The sequence below is a fragment of the Catharus ustulatus genome, chromosome 3, assembly GCF_009819885.2.
Source record: "Catharus ustulatus isolate bCatUst1 chromosome 3, bCatUst1.pri.v2, whole genome shotgun sequence".
Classification (NCBI taxonomy): Eukaryota; Metazoa; Chordata; class Aves; order Passeriformes; family Turdidae; genus Catharus; species Catharus ustulatus.
In genome coordinates, this window is record NC_046223.1 from 92,060,470 (window position 1) to 92,079,799 (window position 19,330).

The 19,330-nt window shown below is 36.7% G+C and overlaps 1 protein-coding gene across 9 annotated transcripts in view; it reads left to right on the forward strand.

Moving 5' to 3' along the window:
• Window positions 1-19,330, forward strand: part of KHDRBS2 (KH RNA binding domain containing, signal transduction associated 2) — a 359,637-nt gene that overhangs the window by 281,383 nt on the left and 58,924 nt on the right. For all 9 annotated transcript variants that reach the window (XR_004417327.2, XR_004417324.2, XR_004417326.2 and 6 more), the window contains exon 7: window positions 17,438-17,520. Coding sequence is in view for 2 of the 9 variants with exons in the window: in XM_033054296.2 (XP_032910187.1) it covers window positions 17,438-17,520 (83 nt within the window). In the remaining 7 variants the exon portion in view is untranslated. The remainder of the gene's footprint in view (window positions 1-17,437; window positions 17,521-19,330) is intronic.

A 19,330-nucleotide genomic window follows, 5' to 3' on the forward strand; every position in this document is an offset into this window, starting at 1 on the left:
CACTAAGCCATGTCCCTAAGTGCCGCATCTGTATGGGGACTCAACAACTTTTGTGGGCAGCCTGTTCCAGTGGTTGACAATCCTTTCTATGGAGAAACTTCTAATATCCATTCTAAACTCCCTCTGACACAAATTGAGGCTACTTCCTCTTATCCAGTTATGTATTACCTTGGAGAAGACACCAGCTCCCACCTTGCCACAGCCTCCTTTCAGGCAGAGCAATAAAGACCCTGCTAAGCTTTCTCTTTTCCAGACTAAACACCTCCAGCTTCCTCAGCCACTCATCCTAACCCTTGAGCTCCAAAATCCTCACCAGCTTCATTGTTTTTCCTGAACATGCTCCAGCCCTTCAGTGTATTTCTTGAAGTAAGGGCCCAGGAACTGAATGCGGGATTCAAGGTGCAGACACAGCCGGTTTGAAAGTTTTTATGGTTTAAACTTTTCTGCTAGATTAATCTTTTTCATCTTAAATGCTTTCTTGTCTGCTTATCATCTGGTGGTAGCGGCAGACACTTCTGGGTCTTGACAGACAAGGAAGCATCACTGAAATGGAATGAGACCATATTATGCACACAGAAGTATTCCCATGTTCTTTGCATTTTATATTAGAGAATATGTTTCTCACTCCTCACAAAAGTTTATTTATAGTTTTTTTTCACTTGCTGTCTTTACAAACTGCAGTATCTGTGTGTTTCATGAATTATGATCATAAGTTACATTTGTGCATTTAAATTCAATCTGTTTTTCACTTCTGTCTGAAGCCGAAGTTCGTGGGTTGTACCGTGGAGAGAGAAATACTGTGAGGCAGCAAGCACAGTCAAATGACTTGAGGCAATGCTACAGTTTTCTGTGCTGCAGTTCTCCTTGGCTTAGATTGTCAGCTGCCTGACTTCCATTGAGCCAACTCTGGGGGAGAATGCAGAACTGGAACTGAATCAGTAACCAGCCTGCTTCCTTCCATGCCCGGGAAATGAGCATGCCTGTCAGGAGGAGATAGCAAGGCTACTATCACCCCAGGAATAAGGTTTGCTATTGCATCTGAGTTTTTTACAACTGCTTCACAGGTAATTTCTTCAACCCCTGCACATAGGTTAAGCACAAATATACTGTCAGGACAAGTAAGGAGCTAATCAAGCTACCCTGGCTAGAGAAAAAAATTCTGTGTTTAGAAATTTCTTGAGGCTCACAGAAGCACCATTTTAGAACAAGGAAGAAACATACACCGAAGACTAATATAAAATTATCTCATTTTGTTATGCAAGATGATTTGACTTAATTAGATCTCAGGCTTCCTATCCGTGAAAGCAGGAGGACTTTAGATTTGCATAAAATGTATGAGGTGCAGTTAAAGAAGGAAGATAAGGATGGTTTTAAGGCACCACAGAAATATCTCACAATTGGACATCTGTGATAATTGAAACATACACATTCATGGATACTTTTCTTGTGCTTTAAGGCATTGATTAATGGATATTAGTGCAGGTAGTAAATTAATTTTGCAAATAAAGTAATTTTCTTTGAAGCTTTTTCTAACTTCTGTGCACATCTGTCTAGTAGCAGTTCTTCAGAAAGACCAGCTTTCAATCCTGTCCCTTCACAGAAGGATCTCAATTTCAAGGGAAAGATTTCACTTTTTTGGAAGGAAAAATTTGAGAGGAAAATTGGACAAAGAACTTTTTTTTTTAAATTTTGAAATATATTTTGATTAAATAAAAATAAAATTATCAGTTTATTACATCTTTTGGGAAATGTTGAAGAAGTTCTTCTTTTTCATTATATGGTCCCTCTGTTTTCTTTCCATTGTTTGTTTGCTTTTATGGCAGAATCCACCAGGAATGGTTGGACAGACATTCTAAGGCCTACAAACTCTCTTGATAGAGTTTTATAGGTAGAAAAGCATGGGAGTACACAAGATGTTAGTCTAAAACATGCACACAGAAAAATATAAAGAAACAAGACGAAATTTAATTAAATTAAAATGAAGTGTTAGGAAATAATCTTGACTTTAAAAATACCAACCAAAAACAACTGTTAGTGTTAGAACAAACTGAATGTTCTACACAGGCTGTAACCAAGGAGGGGATGTTTGAATTTCCTGATAAAATTTAATTACTTCCCTCTGAAATGTGGTGTTTAGGTGTCTGTATACATAAATATTTAGGTCAAGCAATTTTCAGATGTCTGTATGTCAGTGCTCCTGTCTCAACCTGATTGTAGACATCCAGTAATAGAAGAGAATTAATATGATATGACAAGAGATTAATTTAAAATATTAAATACAAATAAAGAATTATAGTGATCACGGTATTTGTAGAGATCTCTTCACTGTCATTCCCCTTGGATGAAAGTATTTAAAAAAAACAAACGATAAAATGAAAAAAAGACACTTGTTCTTAAATACCAAACATACTTAATTCAGCCATAGTTTTCAGACAAATTTAAACTTTTCCCTCAAATAATTATTGTGAGATGGTCTGTCAGATCTCAGACACAATGATGGGCATCACTGAGTATACAAACTTTTTTTTATCATCTTGTAGTCTTATTCATTTTTTGTTGTGCCATTATCACAAATGTGTGAACAACAAAATGAAAAGCAGACGATGCCTTTTGTGTCAGTGAAACCAGATAAGGAAATGTTTTGATAAAACAAAAGAATACTATGTCAGTCAGATTGGGTTTAAACCCTTCAAAAGTTAAAGAGTAAGTCTGAACTTTCATCAAGTGTTACGAGATAATGAGGAAGTTGTACAAGGTCAGGCTGTAATGAGCAAAGCCTTAAGCTCACCAACACAGAGATGTATTTCAGTGCAATTTTAACACATCTTTTTGCAACAGTAAGTTGCATGTTCCAAGGTGACACAAACCTCTTACTGTTCACTGTGGACCTCTAATCATGGATTTTAAAGTGTTTAAGTTGGTGAAAGTTTTATAAAAAGTGAAAGTTTTATAAAAGTCTTTCCCATAGCATCAATATCTAGTCTGCTTTTAAAGCTGATCTGAGCAAGGAATGACTCATACCACTTAGGTGGTGATGTGATCCAAATAACTCTGAGTTTTTTTCATTGCTCTAACATACAAAATTTTCACTTTGATTTTGAGTATGTTAATTACATTAACAGTTCTAAGTTGTGTTTTCTGCATCTGTATAAGAAGAATGGTGATAATTCGTTATATCGTAGGTTTGATTGAAAGTTGGATTCTTTAATACAGTGAACAGGATCAGTATAATTATTTACATTATTAATATGATAGTTTTTCTTATAAATAATGACAACTAGAGTATAATAGATTTTTACTTTCCATATTAATACCTAGAGTTAAATTCCCAAAATAATCCAAAAGATCTAAAAATGAAAAATATTTTCAGATTTGTTCTTTTAATTTTGATGCCACCGAAGTCCATGGGAGTTTTCCAACTGTTTAAGGGGAAGCGCTTTTAGCTCAGTGGATAGATTGATGTTCATGTACTGTAACTTTAAAAAATTACAGACCAAGACATGAGTGGTTTTTTTGCCATAGGGATTGAACAATCTGGAGGACCGATTAGTCATGCAGAAAAATATTTTTCTTTCCTATTTGTCATTTCTGTGATCAATGCTAGTTTCTGTGAAAAGCAGAAAATGCTTTGGGAAACAGGAATATACAGTAGTTTTTGCATTTGCTTTCTCACTGAAAGTTAAAGCAGAAGCAAAATTTGAAATACTGTTTCTCTTTATGAAATTACCATTGCAAAAGAGAATTAGAAGATGATCTGTAAACACACGAAAACTTTACAAAGATATTATGTGCTTAAATACCAAGATTTCCATCTCAGATATAAAGATATTTTGAGAATGGAAATAAAAAACAATAAAAGATTGTTTCCAATTTTTTTCTGTAATAAAAGCTGAGTTGCAATATTATTGAAAGTTCAGATAATATGCTCGAATTTTGCTCAGTTATGAGTAAATAGGTGTAAATATCTCTTTATGAAGTCCATTGGGGATAATTATGATTTACAGCCTTGAATTTTCTGCAGCTAGAAAACTAAAGAATAAGTAGGAGCTATACCTTTTCTATAGAATGCCCATAGAAGAGATCAGATAATTTTTGTGCTCCATGCAAGTATTGTGGTATTGTGCTCTATTAGAAAGAAACAGGGGGTATCAGCTGTGTTTTTGAGCACTCTCATGGACATGTGTATTAGGTATTCTTGGGGAGTGCTAATTAGCTCAAACCTTTCCTAGATGATAAATGGAGAATTTAGTGGCTAGTGAATAGATGTTAGTGGTGTGTATTTGTTGAGCTGTTCAGTTCTGCCAAGATTGAAGTTACAAGCCTGCCCAGAGGAAAAGTTTTAGGAATATCTGTCTCAAAGTCTTAGATGCTTCAAGATTTCAGACATATTGGTTGTTAGCCTCATTTTTTTAGGATCAGTGCTTAAGGCAACTCTCAGCTCAAAGCACTAATGTAGCTACACCCTTCATTCCCAAGCAAGTCTCAATTCAGGTTCAGTTGGGCTGCCTGGACACAGGTTCTAATGTCATTTGAAAACACTTTAGGGGTCTTGATGCCTTCAAGCCATCCACACAGAATCCCTGGTGTCATATAGGACACAGGAGAAACCTCTGCCTTGCTGGACTAGGAGGCAAAAGCTGGGATGTGTTTGTATGTCCAAAATGACAGCAGATAACTGTGTAGCTGCTGAACTGAGCTCTTAATGTCTGCCCTACGGTCAGATTTGAGGTACCTAGCTTTCACTCTGACACCAAAATCAGTTAGTCTTAAACTAGAAAACTCCACTGAACTGTACTTTTGACTTCTAGCAGGCTTCTTTCAAAGAAAAAATTGTGTTGCTCATCCAAATGGATTTAACTTTAAATTACATTCATCTTCTTCAAGCCACATGTTGAAATACAGGAACCTCATTGATCCTTAGACACTACAGATGATAAAATCCACAAGAAGAATGTTGCTTTTAATTTTAACAAGGATATTTTCAGGTTTTCTAGCTGATCTGGTTTTCACTCCTGTGCTGACTGCAAATATATCCATCAGTTTGCCTCAAGGTCAAAATTGAGATACCGCCTTCTTCAGTCAGCAAGATGACTAAAATTTAAAAGCCGAAGGCTGGCTTTTAATCACCAGTGAAGCAACACTTAATGTTTATTTGCATATGCACAATTTAGTATTTTTTCAGTGATGCTTGCCATTAAGTGCTCTAAGTGTCCTTCCTCCATTTTATCAATCTGAGACCAGGTTCTGGGTTTCCCAGATACTCAAGATAATGCTCGGTTGACCAGTCACTTTACTGACATACCTCCAAACATTTTACCAAGGGAATAAATACTGCTAGCACAAATGACTTAGTTCCTTTTGCATATTAATTCTAAATGGGCAAGTCAGTATTCAGTAGACCTCATTGAGTTCTGTGTTCTTTGTTGTCTACTGGTATGTAAAGAAATACTGAAATCAGGAAGAGGTTTTTTTTCTATTTCTAGAGAGATACATTTGAGAAATCAGCATCATAGATAAGTCAGTGTCTTTTGCTTCTTAGATACATTAACAGATGGAGAGTCTGGGAGAGATTTTATGTCAATGAATCTTCAGCTGTGGTTTTGCTAATCTACTTCAGCCTCAAATAGAGTTCTTTGGATTCACAATTGATGGGACTCAGAGGTGTCAAATATTTTCATGACCCTCATTTGGATGGTCCTTATGGTAATATTTGAATACAGAAAACACACCAATGACAAAAATAGTGAGTTTCCATTCAAGCAATATTCCCTTCAGTGTGTAATTTTTTATAGTCAAGAAGTATATTTTTATGTATTTATTTCCTTGCATGTTTTAGTATTTTTAGGTCTTAGAATTGAGTTTTATGAACTTACGCAAAAGACATCTTACTAAACTAAAAAAATGGAAAGAGTCAAATAAAGAAAATTCATTTTGAAATTTTAAATAGTGCATAGATGTTTTTTTGTAATCGTGTATATATTTTAACACTAGACAAGACCCCGGTCTTGGTTGGTGGGGGAAACTAATGCAACCCTCTGTCCCATGGGTTTTCTGTTTTCAAAACCCAATTAAATATTGTTACGAAGCACTGTATAAGGCACTGACACTGCCTCTGTGAATCATGAAGATTTTCTTTTAACGTGGATTCCTGAGTCATTGACTATTGCAATCACAGCTAAATCAATGTCTTTATTTTCTCCAGTACATCAACAGAACAAGGACAATGCCAGTGAGGAGATAATACAGACATTGTGGAATAGTGGTCCTACTCTCCAGTCACAGCAACCCTGTGCAGAGCTACAGGCTGGGGGCAGAGTGGCTGGAAAGATGCCTGGTGGAAAAGGACCTGGGAGTGCTGATCCACAGTGGCTGAACAAGACCCAGTGTGTGCCCAGGTGGCCAGGAAGGCCAGTGACATCCTGGCCTGTGTCACCAATAGTGTGGAAATTATTGTCCCCCTGTGCTCAGCACTACTGAGGCCACACCTCGAGTGCAGTGTCCAGTTCTGGCCCCTCACTGTGAGAAAGACACTGAGGGGCTGGAGAGAGTCCAGGGAAGGGCAAAGGAGCTGGGGAAGGGTCTGGAGCACAAGCCCTGCGAGGAGCAGTTGAGGGAGCTGGGGGTGTTTAGCCTGGAGAAAAGAAGGCTCAGGAGAAACATTAGAGAGAACAATCTCTACAACTGCCTGAAAGGATGCTGGAGCCAGGTGCATGCCAGTTTCTCCTCCCAGGCGGCCAGCACCAGAACAAGAGGAAATGGCCTCAAGCTGTGCCAGAGGAGATTCAGTTGGACATTAGGAAGAAATTATTTACTGAAAGGGTTGTCAAACATTGGAATGGACTGCCCAGGGGAGCAGAGGAGTCACCATCTCAGGTAGTGTTCAGAGAATGACTGGACATGGCATTTAGTGCTATGTTTTAATTGACATAGTGATGTGTAGTCAAAGGTTGAAGTCAGTGATCCTGGAGGTCTTTTCCAACCTCAGTGATTCTATGAAGGTGAGAATAACCTTCTACTGATTTCTTTTTGTATTCAAGCAGAATCTAAGAGTTAGCTAGCATCTTCTCTGAACTGATAGTAAAAAGCTGTATCCATATGCTTCTCCTTTTCTACTACAGCAAGCGCTGACGTATCCTCTTTTTTATTTAGCTGTGGACAGTTTTTCCTTCAGTACTTCTAAAACTGACATAGTGGCCTTTTCAGCTTACTAAGACCTGATATAAATTTCAAATAATTCAATTTTTAAATTTCTGTTAATATTGTTGCTCTTTAAAAGAAAAAATACCTACAGTATAACTAGATTTTTATGTTATATATTATGTTATGTTTTATATTATCCAGGGCAAGGTATTATCGTAGTATAAACAAGATAAAGATGAATATGTAAAGTGCTGAACAACATTTAAAAGGAAATAGCAGCTAACAAATTCTTTTCATCCCACTTCCCTACTTTCTCTTTCTGAAATTGATTATGATATATTGCAACCTATATTTCATACAATAAAAGTATCTACATATAAAAATAGAATGAAATAAAAAGAAAACTGAAAATTATAATGATAGAAGTAAGCGTTAAAAAACCTATGTCAGTTAATAGCAGATGACTAATTAAAATCAGCTTGATATGCAGGGTTTAAAATTCAAATAGTCAGAAGAGCTAAAATCACACAAAATTATTTTCAATTCTGAATATGGAGCTAAAAGGGTTCTCATCTTAGTGAGAATAATAGTAATAGTAATATAGTAAAATTTAGTAAATAGTAAAATAGTAAAATTTCTTCATTCAAAAAACCACAAGATTTCAGGTATATCAGTCAAATGTTCACTGCAGTTTATATTGTGCCTCCACATCTATGGCCAGAGAAAAATCTCTTCAAAGACTTTTTTTTGTTTTAGCAGACAGTCTGCCTGTCACTCTTTATCTAATGTAGTTGTTAAAACAGGAATCAGAAATTACATTTTCTGTTACATTGTTGGACACCATGAGTAGACTGCCCAGAAACTGGAGCAGTCATGGCTCAGGATGGTCTGTACACTTTTGGAATCCAGCCCTAGGCATGCTTGAGAAGGTTGGTGAGCTCTGCTTTTGGTGTCTCCATCACAGTGCTTAGAGCAGAAGAGACATTATTAGATGTGATCTTCTACTTGTATATGATAAATGAAAATCAGTACTGTTCTGGTTTGCAGTCCATCAATATTTTTAATCCTTTTTTTTTCCTTACTTTGTTGACAGCCTGCACTGGGAAAGGTCAAAATCGCTCTCCTGAGAAGAATAGTCTTGGAATGAGCAGAGCTGTTGGCCTTTTTTACCTTTTCTTTTTTGCTGCTTCTGTCTTTTTATTCCTTGGCAAGCATTAAAAGAATTAGCATAGTTACCATTGTGTTTTCAGTATGTCAGTTTTACCTATTTCTGTACCTTTAACCCACTTAACTCAGTTAATGGATCAAAGACCCACTCAGTTTTCTGAAGTTTCAATCATGAATGATAGGCAGGTAAAGACTAAACTAGACCAAAGCCATTACAAGTGCACGATAGAAAGAGTGTAGCATTTAATAGGGGAACCTGTTACAATTCTTTTGTCTTCTTGCTGCAGTCTGAGATCACAACACATCCTTGTTTGCATGAGAGCTGGGTGGCACCAGAGCCTTGAAATGTGCCATTCACAGTAACAGGATTTTTATTCTCCATTTAAGAAGGATTTTGTAACTGTGATCTATATCTGTATCACTTCCATCACCTTAAAAAAGTATACACAAATTTGATTGGGTGCACAGGACAAAGGCTTGCAGAGTACAGTAATTTCACGATTATAAGCCGCACCATTTTGACTAAAATTTTGATCCCAAACCAGAAATGCAGCTTACACTCAGGAGCAGCCAATATATGAAAAAGATTCTAAAATTTCCAAACCCAGAAGTGCAAGCCAAGGTGCCGAGCCGAGCACCTGCCAGTAAAACCCGGGATTGCGCAATTGTTACAAATTGGTTACTCTGTTGCACGGTGGGTAGAGGCAGGCTCCATGCCAGCAGCGTGGAGAGAGAGGCGAGGGGTTCCCCCCTGCTGGCCCCACGGGTGCGAGCAGGCTCCATGCCTCCCTCCTGCCATGGGTGCGAGTGGGCTCAGTCCCCCCATCCCGTCACCGCCGTGGGTGCAGGCGGGCTCGGCCCCTCCCTCCTGCGGCCATGGGTGTGGGCGGGCTCCCGCCAGTGCTGCGTGGCAGCGCCAGGCCGGGGCGAGCGAGCCCGGCAGCGGCCAGCCCTGAGCAGCCCCACTGAGTGGCAGCGCCGAGCTGGGCCACCCAGCCCCATTGGCGGCCCCGAGCTGAGGCAGTAAATCCTGCGATTCCATTACTAATTCGTTACTTTGTTGCACGTGGGTCCTTGCTGCAAACAGTGCAGCTTATATATGGAAAAAGACTTAAACGTTGCCAACATCGGGAGGTGTGGCTTATAATCAGGTGCGGCTTGTAATCATGAAATTACTGTAAGTTGTGTGAGTTACTGTGGAAGTCATATTCTGAGATCTATACAGACTTTCTAGGTGGATTTTAATGCATTAAAATTTCATTGGACTTTTAAAGATTTAATTCAGGCAGCTCGTCTATCACCACTGATACATACTTCCTTTAGAAGACTTTCACTTTAGGATAGTAGTAGTAGTGTTTAACATTCTTGATCCACTACAGTCAAAGACAACCAGTGCAACAATTTCCTGGACCCTATTGGTGAAGGCAAGGATATGCATGAGATTTTGATGAAGATTTGGGGGTCCTCACTTGTTGCTGCACTGTCTGCTGATCAGTGTATCTTTGTCTGTGTCAGGGTTGTATCGGCTTTGAATCTTTTTATCTGAGTCGATTTTAAAAGAAAATGAAAGAATATAACATGGACATTGGAGAACACTTAGAATACTGAGTTGTGAGAATGCATCTCACTGGTACAGTGGGATATATTTAGTCACATGGGATAAAGTTAGCAGAGGTATCTGACACAAAGATCTATTAGGCTGTCAGACAGTTTCCCAAGAGAAATGGCAGATTCTCTACTCCTGGCAATATTTAGCATTTGATTAGAGAAAGCACTAAAAATGTGCTGAAAGGAGCAATCACATTTGACAAGAGTTTCTAATAGATGATCAGTTCTTTTCCATCCCCAATTTCTCTTAATTGCATGCTCAAACTTGAGGGAATAGCAATTTAAAGACTACCTTTTAGTATCTCAATAAGTATTACCTACTCTTTACTGTTTTGCTCATTATTATATTCACAAATGAGAAGTCCCATTACATTCTGCATGTTTTCTTTTAATTATACCTGGCCTCTTTGAATAATTCCTTACAAGATTGTGCTAATTGAGTTCACTCTTCTTACATATTTTTTAAATCCAAGAATATAAGCCTGCAGTACCTTTAATCCTTACTAAAGTGTATTTCCCAATTGAACAATATCTGTTAGAAAATTGAATATTGCTGTTAAGTTGCTGTGAGTAGGTACTTTGGATTTTACTCCTTTACAGTATTCAGGATCAAGAAGAATTTTCAGAAACATTTTCGTTCAAATGTGATTAGCAGCAGTTCAAACATTGCTGCATTCAGTGCAAGCAACACTTGTGTAATAAGCTTAATCATTGTCATAAGCAGAAAAAACAATGAGCTCATCTCTTCTGCAACTGATATCCACTTAACATTTAGTTTCTTTAGTGACTGATTCTCATAACTTTTAAGCGCTAATTATTTTGTTCATGGTAATTTTCATTGCATCAGCACTTGAAAACTGAGCATACAGAAAAGTTTAATCAATTCAAACGTGTGTGTATGTATACATATGGAACACATTATTCAGGTTACAGTTTAAAAAATATAATCAAAGGTCACCGTGGTCCTGGTGAAATACTTTTAGCTGGATGGCTTGAACCAGTGCTAAATAAGAGGTACCACTGTTACATTTTCTAAATAATCCTGTATGGTCTTTCATAAGCTAAGAAAAAGGAATAAAAGAGTTAAAATGTTTATTTATGGACTCAAAAATTATGCAAAATGCATAAACCACATACAGAAGACAATTTAAAATTCATTGTCCAAAATTATTTTTAGAACGACTTTTCTATAAAATTAGATTTTAGAAAATAAGCAATGAACTAAAATTTGGAATTTGATTAAGCAAGAGCTATAATTTATGAAAAAGGCATGGGGTGTCTTCCAAATATTAGGATATAAAGATTCCAACATTAAGAATGCCTGAACATTCATCTAGACCAACTTCAGAATTAATAAATAAATAAATCTTTATTTGCCTTGGTTTTTGAGTGCTTGAAGATTTGTTAACTTTTATGCTTTACAAATTCATGGAATCCTTAATGGTTAAATATATTTAAATAAAGGATGAAAGTGGATCGAAAACAATAGAATTGCACAAAGAATTAACCTATGTATCTTCTTTTCTAGACATAAAAAATGTAAGGCTATTTTCGAGAAGTTTCTTTCTTCAATGCTGCAGTAAAATTGTATAGCTGTCAATCATCATTACTCCTACAAGTCTTTTCTTTAGGGAATACTGTAGATTTGGAGATATGGGCAGCTTATAAAATTTGAGGATGTATTTGCTAGGCACGGTATCTTGCATTTGGGCAAGTTTTTATTTAAATAGCCTACTTCCAGCATTAATAATATATCATAGTGAAATCTGGTTTAAAATTAAATGCTGTTTAAGGTTCTGTTAAGCACCTGTGAAAGCATTTCTGCTCCTTGCTAGTACCACAGCATTTACTTGAGCATTTAAAGGCTCTGAGATGGACTATCCAGTTTTCGAAGGCTGGAAAATAAAAAGCAAAATGTCTTGGAATTCCCAGCCATTCAAGGCCTAGAAATATAATTTCCTAGATTATTACAGAGTTTGTTTAAAATATAAGATATTGTGTGCAGCAGTCAAAGAATCGTGAGATGCTTTAAACCATCAATAGGTTACTAAACTTGGGCAGAAGATTTGTCCCTTTTTAGTGAATCTCTGATTCACTGAATCCTACTGCTCCATGGACAGAGCCAGCTCCAGCTATTGCGCTCTCTCTCTCTATAGCTATGGGAACATCAGGATGCACGAGAGGTTCACCATCTGCTTTGGTGAAAATTTTGTAAAGAGGAATATTAGATATGATAAAGATACTAAAACAAGTAGTGGGTGTATTGTAGCCTGTCCTCCCTTGGCAGGTAAAGGCTGCTTTCTCCTCTTTTAATTTCAGTTCACAGGAAAAAGAAATCTTTCATTTAAATGACATTTATGTGATAGAATGTTACCAGTAGAAACTTGCTACTGTAATTTATTATCACTAAAGTACTATGTAAAACAGTACACATCATCAGTAAAAATACCAATTAAAAAACCCTTTCTTCAGGAATCTCAGAGTCATAGACAAATGCAAAAATGCATCTCACTGCAGATATACAAAGAAGATAACATTGGATTATCTTTCATCTACACTTGCTGCTTATTACTAAAATAGGTAATTTTATTGATGTTGGAAGAAAGGTATTTATACAAGACATTCCTGTGGAGTGGGAACTGAGTAAAGGATTGCCACACTGGTTAGGATGCCATTCCATAGGGAGAGGCAATATGAAAAGCATCACAAGTAAATGGGAGAGGAAAGAGTTTCAGAGTCAATGACAGCAAAGTTAGGGGAAAGTGCAAGAAGTTAAATGGATGTAAGCAGCAGTTGGTAGTACAGAATGTCCTTCTTATCTTGGGAACTGGATGCTGTACTCCAGATGAGGTATTTCTAGATGGAAGGATGGACAGAATCCTCTCTGTCACCCTGCTGACCAGACTGCTTTTGATGCAGCCCAGGACATGTGTGGCTTTCTGGTTCCAAGCACACATCACCAACTTATGTTGAGTTTCTCATCAACCAGCACCTCCAAATTTTTCCCCTTAGGGGTGCTCTCAATATCAGCAATAAATTCCTTCAAACCATGAGCTATCTTGCTTACTTTAAGATCAGTTATCTAAATCTTACACATCCATCCTGGGCTCCCTTTATAGTAATTGGAAAGAAAGTTTCTCATTTAAAGAGCAATTCAACTTGTTTTCAAATATGTGTTAATAGTATGAATTATCCTCTAAAAATATTTTATCTCTATCCTGTGAGTCTTATGGGTATCTACTGCTAGTTTAGTAGTAGACAACTGGCTTTTAGCTTTCTGTGCTAGGGTGATGTGGATGTGTGAGAAAGCACAGATGTGGACCAGTCACAGCAGAAAAGAGAGTGAAACAGCAGCATAGAAGCAAGGCGAAGAAAATACTAAAAACTATGCAAAGGTCCCTTAACTGCTTTTATTTCAGAATTACAGCTGGAGGGGGACATTTGTACCTTCACCTTCTCTGAGGTACAGGACTAAGTTTTGTCTACTGCTGAATGCAGTTAATGAGAGGGGCTATTCTGGTTCTACAGGTATTTTTCATGTTCACTTGTTTGCCAACTAAAATACTGAGTTGCATAACTCACTTTATTCTGACTTACTGTTTGTGTTTTGGTTTTTTTCTTTTTTAAAGTTTAGGCATTTTGCAGTTTGCTACTTTAGAAAGAGTTGGGCCATTTTCTGTAAAAAAACAAATCAGTCTCAACTCTCTTACAATGTATTTTATCATGTATTACGAGGACATACATAAAATATTGTGAGTAGGGCAGTTTTCATTAGAAGTATTAGATTTATTTTCCTTCTTGTTTTCACGTAGTTGAAACCTACCATTTTTCAGAGCATACTGTGAAAATTTTATTTTCTAAGGCTATTCAGAGAAGAGGTGATTTAAACTTGGTGCATTTGAGTACAGGCTGTTATTTTTGAAGCAGAATCTTAACACTAAGAAGGAAATTCATGTTTAAAGAGATCAGATTGTGTTATATTATGGGTACTCTTGTAACTAATGATACTTAAAATTTTGTTTGTACTTCTAATATCTTTTTCAGCATCTTAAAGTAGAAGAGGATTTGAGTAAATCTAAATAAGTAAAATAAATTCTTCTCAATTGTCTCTTGAGTGTTGAATCAAATTGGTACTTAACTTTTACTCAGGTAGTAGAATAGAAGCCTTTTTTTCAATTATGTCCCTTTTTGCTTCTACACCCCTTTTTCTACTGACTATAATTTTCATTATCAGTAGAAGAGTAGGAAGTATTTCCTTCTGAAGTGAGTCCTGCAGATACTAATTTCAGATGCTGTTCTGAGATTCTCCTAAGAGTTTTTCCAGTCTTCCCTTTTGTTGGGAGAGACTGGTAAATACTTATTTAAGTTCATTTTCAAATCAGTCTTTTTTTAAATTGAGCTCTATTTTAAATTTTTACTTAAATTATCAACTTTTTTTGTTACTATTTTTCAACTCTAAACAATACCAAAACTCCTTAAAATCATCCATAATCATTTATAAACATTCTTAGTGCCACTGCAGCTTCAAATGTGTATTTCTGTTCTTTTATCTCACATCCAAGATGTATCATTGTAGGGCCAGTGCAAATCCTAGTCATTAGAAGTTGCACTGTCCTTTCCCTTGGCACAAAGTAAAGAGGTTTTGTTGGGCTTTTTTATGTTTTGGAAAGTTATTTTAATAAGAAAAACCTGAGATAAAGTTAGCCTGACATAAAAACCTAGCCTAGAAATTGCTATCAGTTTTACTTTGAATATTTCTAATAGTTCCCCATTGCATATTTCTCAGTTCGTTGTAGTAGGCTTTTTCTTCTGAATGGTGGTGGCAGTAACTATGACACAAAAAGATTTCTACACAGGAAAAGATTGGTTGGTTGGTTGGTTGGTTGGTTGGTTGGTTTTTATAGAAGCACTAATAGGCCTAGAAAGTGCATGAAGTGTTACTCAAGTGCTGAGTAAAAAATATGCTGCATTTGCGGAGGGCATCCTGGGTTCTGGTCTCTGGATTTATACAGAACTGCTTTTGGAGCACCATCCTCATCACACACAGAGCAGAATAAATGAATTTCAACACCTCAGACTCACAACTTTGGATCTCAACAGGTGGGAGCTGGGTACTTCATCTCTCAAAGTGCCTGTTCAAGAAACATTAAAGTTGTAGGTTCTGGGGATCTGAAGGTTAAAAAGAGAAAACTACTCAGTGAGTTTAAGACACTTCAAGGATGTGAAGTGAGCTATTTTGGGTCTCAGGTCTAGATAGTTAAAGGTGTGGTGGATGTCTGGATACAATACATCATATTAAACTTTCAGTAAGTGCTGGGATGTTACTTACACAAGGACTTCACCTGTAGCATTAGAAGATAATTTTCATACAGATTGGCACAAATAAAAGAACATTATCCAGAAAATACTTTTTCTTTATTAAAGGTACATTGTGCATTTTTACTTTGTTTTCCAGCGATTCCACTTGAACCATTTGCACTGTATTGACCTGCTCTGAGCCTTGAGGGAGGCTGTTAAAGTATGTAACATGAACCCACAGAGGTGTCAAATATTAACAGGTGTTCTCTGCCCTGCTGATGCTGAACGTTGATCCACCTCAGGCATTAAGAAACTGAGAGAGCTAGTTTGTAATTGTTGCCTTTCCTGTTCTCTCAGATGGTTGGGTAAGCAGGCTGAAATGTCTGTCCTCTAGCTATTTGACTTTTTATAGCAGCTCCCATCACCCTCATCTTCACAGTAGCAGGATCCTCCCACCTAGTAGCATACTAATCAGTGTGACTAACATCTGTCTGCTGGAGTGCATTGTTTCTCTCATCCTGTCCCCAGAAGCAAGATTGTGTATTTAGCTATATAATGTTAAATATATCACTGTCATCTGCAGGGATATGTTTCTAGTTGTACTTTTTGCTATGAGTTCATACTAATGCAGACAAGTCAAAATGGTGCACTACCACCAAAATGGAAGACAGTGGGATTTGTGTGTGGACTTCACATTCTGGGAGAGGCCATTCCCAGTTCAGAAATGGACACTCCCTTCTGCCCAGAAAGGCTTTACCTTACTACAGCTGACACAGTGAAGTCACCATGCAGAGTCCTGTCCTTCCTTCAGGACTTGGAGCACTGCAGGGATGAACCCTCCCACCAGGAATCCACACTTACTTACCCTCCCTGCTGACTAGATGAGAGGAACAGGGAAATTTAATGTACTTGACCTAAGGAAACATGACTGAATGCTTCCTCCATAGAATGTTTTCTTGAATTTAGGAATGACAGTGAAGTCTTGAGTTCAGTACCACTGGGGAGTTTAATTAGCAGAAATAATGAAGTACCAAACTAACTGTATTTTGTGTGATTATGATAGTTTACTAGAGTGATTGCTTATTGGACTGCTGTTATTTTGGAGCTGCCTCATGCTGTCCCTTCTCCTCCAACCTGACTAAATTTTGCATAACTGGCGAGGGGGGGGAATTGCCTTTTGCTGTAATTAGTATCGAGTCAAAGTTTTTTAAGTCCACTCTTTCCTTTAACATTTCCCTTAACAGCAGAGTTTTCTTTTGACAACAAAGTGTTTCATTGCAATTTAACTACAAATACTGGCTCCCAAAAATCATAGAGAAATTTTCCAAAAGAGTTTCCTTACAGCATTTCTCACCTACTTTGTTGTCCTGTCATATAAAAAGAGCATATCAAAAGTCATCCCTTGAATTATATCTTTATTTATTTATTGTGTGGTTCCTGAGCATTCTTTGGTTCAGAGACAGCTACAAAGGATCACATTTGCCCATGACTCCCTCAGTGGAAAATTCAGGCATTAGATGAGCCTAAAACACCTTCTGAAGTCACTTGTGTTTCTCTGTCTTAGGCAAACTGAGCATCTGTCTGAGCTCTTCAGTTGAGAACCTTAAGTTAGATGGGAGGAACCTGTACTAAAGTGTTGGCAAATTTGTCACAGAAAAGCATGCCTTTAAAAAGAGTAGGATGCTTAGTGAAAGTAAAGGGGCTTACTCTGCATTATTTATAAAAATATACCATTACTTGATAAGTATTTTTTCTCACAGGTTGCTATGTTTTGTATTGTTTTTTTGTATTTTTTTACTAGACTGAATATTAAGATTTTATCACAACACCATTCTTAATAGTGCAGAGCAGTAAATATCTTTGACCTGCCATTTGTTCATTTCTCCTGTAGGTATTTATGGAACCATTTATGTAACAAACTGCTCGGAAATTGTTGGTTTTATTTTCATACATCAGTATTCTACACAGATCCCACTGAAGCACTGTGGTTTGGACAATGCACCACAGTTTATCAGTGAATAAGCTGAGTTCATAAATGAGTGACTGATTTCTTTACTCTTGCAATGTACAGGTTATTCTTCAAAATTCTCTTCAGTTGGCTGCATGTTTCACATTATCGTGGGCAAACATGACATGCACGTGTTGATGCAATTTATTTTTACAGCTTGATAATATGCTTTGATTTATCACTCTTCTAAGCTATGGTGTTCTGTTTTCCCTTCAGGGATATGATGATGGATATGGGGGTGAATACGATGATCCAAGCTATGAGGCATATGATAACAGTTATGCCACCCAAACACAAAGGTAAGCATTTGTGCTTTTATATTATTTCTCCAAAGAACACTTTTTTAATCTTAGTTCTTTATGTAAATTTTCTGGTTTATTTTCCACATTAAATTTTACAAAATCTCGGTGTGCTTTAGAAAGCTATCAAAAAGTAATAATGACAGTCAGAGTTGATAGACAAAGATTCATATGAAGCAAAAGTATAAGCGGCTATGCTTTAGAACTGGTGCAAATTAAGTGTATTTTTTTTAACAAGCAACTACATAACTGTTTGATTTTTTTATCTTATTTGATGTTGTTCTGAACTTCCAGTGCCATTTTTTATCCTTTACTGGTGAAAAGTTGTGAAGGGCATCTCATACTTAAGCATACTTATACTTTCACAATGTTTTGGGAAAAAAAAACAGAAGGAAATTTAAAAAATAGTTGTGATGGTAACCTGTTTCTGGTTGGCATCCATCATTAAGGTAAACTATAGAAGGGAATTACATGCCAGAAGTAATGCTGCATCTGTTTTCAAACAGTTATTTTCTAAACAACTCTCAGAATTGATAAGTTTGGACATTTATTTTTTTTGTGATGTGGAATAATAGGAAAAGGCTACATTCATGTCTTAAATTGATTTGTGTCAATAAGATGAGGCAACAAAATTATTTATATATGTACCTCACACACTCATCCATTAATTTGACAGTCAGTGCGTGTTTATTAAATATGGAAGGGCATCTTTTTCACATTTAAGCTAAAGGATAAAAGGGTCCTTCAGGCAGTTATTCAGAAAGTGCTCTTATGCATTGCTAAACATACTTGTAAGGCTGTGGAAAGGCAAATTAAAGTTTAACAAGAAAAGACACAGATTTTAACTGAGTTAGTGTGGTTCTCACTGAGCAAGAAAGTGATGGTTACATATAGAGTTCTACACTCCTAAGGTCAGGGGACCTTAAACTTGCTTTTTTGTTTAGCCATCTTTTTCACTGAATGCTTTGCTGATGTAAATGTCTGTCAGAATTACATTCAGCTCCAGAACTGCTGTAGTGAGTGATACTTCAGTGGATAAAAAATACTTTACAAGTATTTTTATATCCAGTGGAGTATATTTAAAAGGATTTGTCAGACCTAAATGTGAACCCCATCAAGTATACTTTAACACTTTCAAGTAATTGTACATTATTAGCCGCACCCGTCATGTCATTGCGTAGGTAGGTATTGTTGTTGTCAAATGTACGTCAACTTTTTTTTTAAAAAATTCAGCTTATCTTTTGCTACAAGAGTGAGTTGTCACAGGAGATATTTCTTCTGATGTAAAAACAGTAATTAGTTGGAAAATCTCTTGCTATGACATTGCTTTATATCATCTGAACTAACCTGTAATTTCTTTGCAAGTTGATGTCCCAGGCAACTAAATGACAAATATATCACCTTTATGAGAGGTGTATTTTAATGCAGCTAGAACTAGCAGAGATAATTTGATAAAAGAAAGAAAATTTATAGTCACATAATTTAGTCAATTAAACAGCTGTTAAGTTTAGTCATCAGATATGTTTTCTACTAATTTGAGCTACCTCCAGGATACCTAATCTGTTTAAAATCTGCAACTAAAACATTTCCTTTTGAAATATATGACAGGACACGTGGTCATACTTACCCATGTTGAGTGGCACTTAACGCCTCAAGTAGCCTATTGATTTCAAAGAGAGCACTTTCAGAGCTACATGGTTCTCATTTGAAAGATTAAAAGAACAAATGGGTCATTAAATACACAATTTGTATTTCTGCACCTTATTGGCCATTTAGCTTCATAGAAATGCCTGCTTAATGAGCAAAAAAT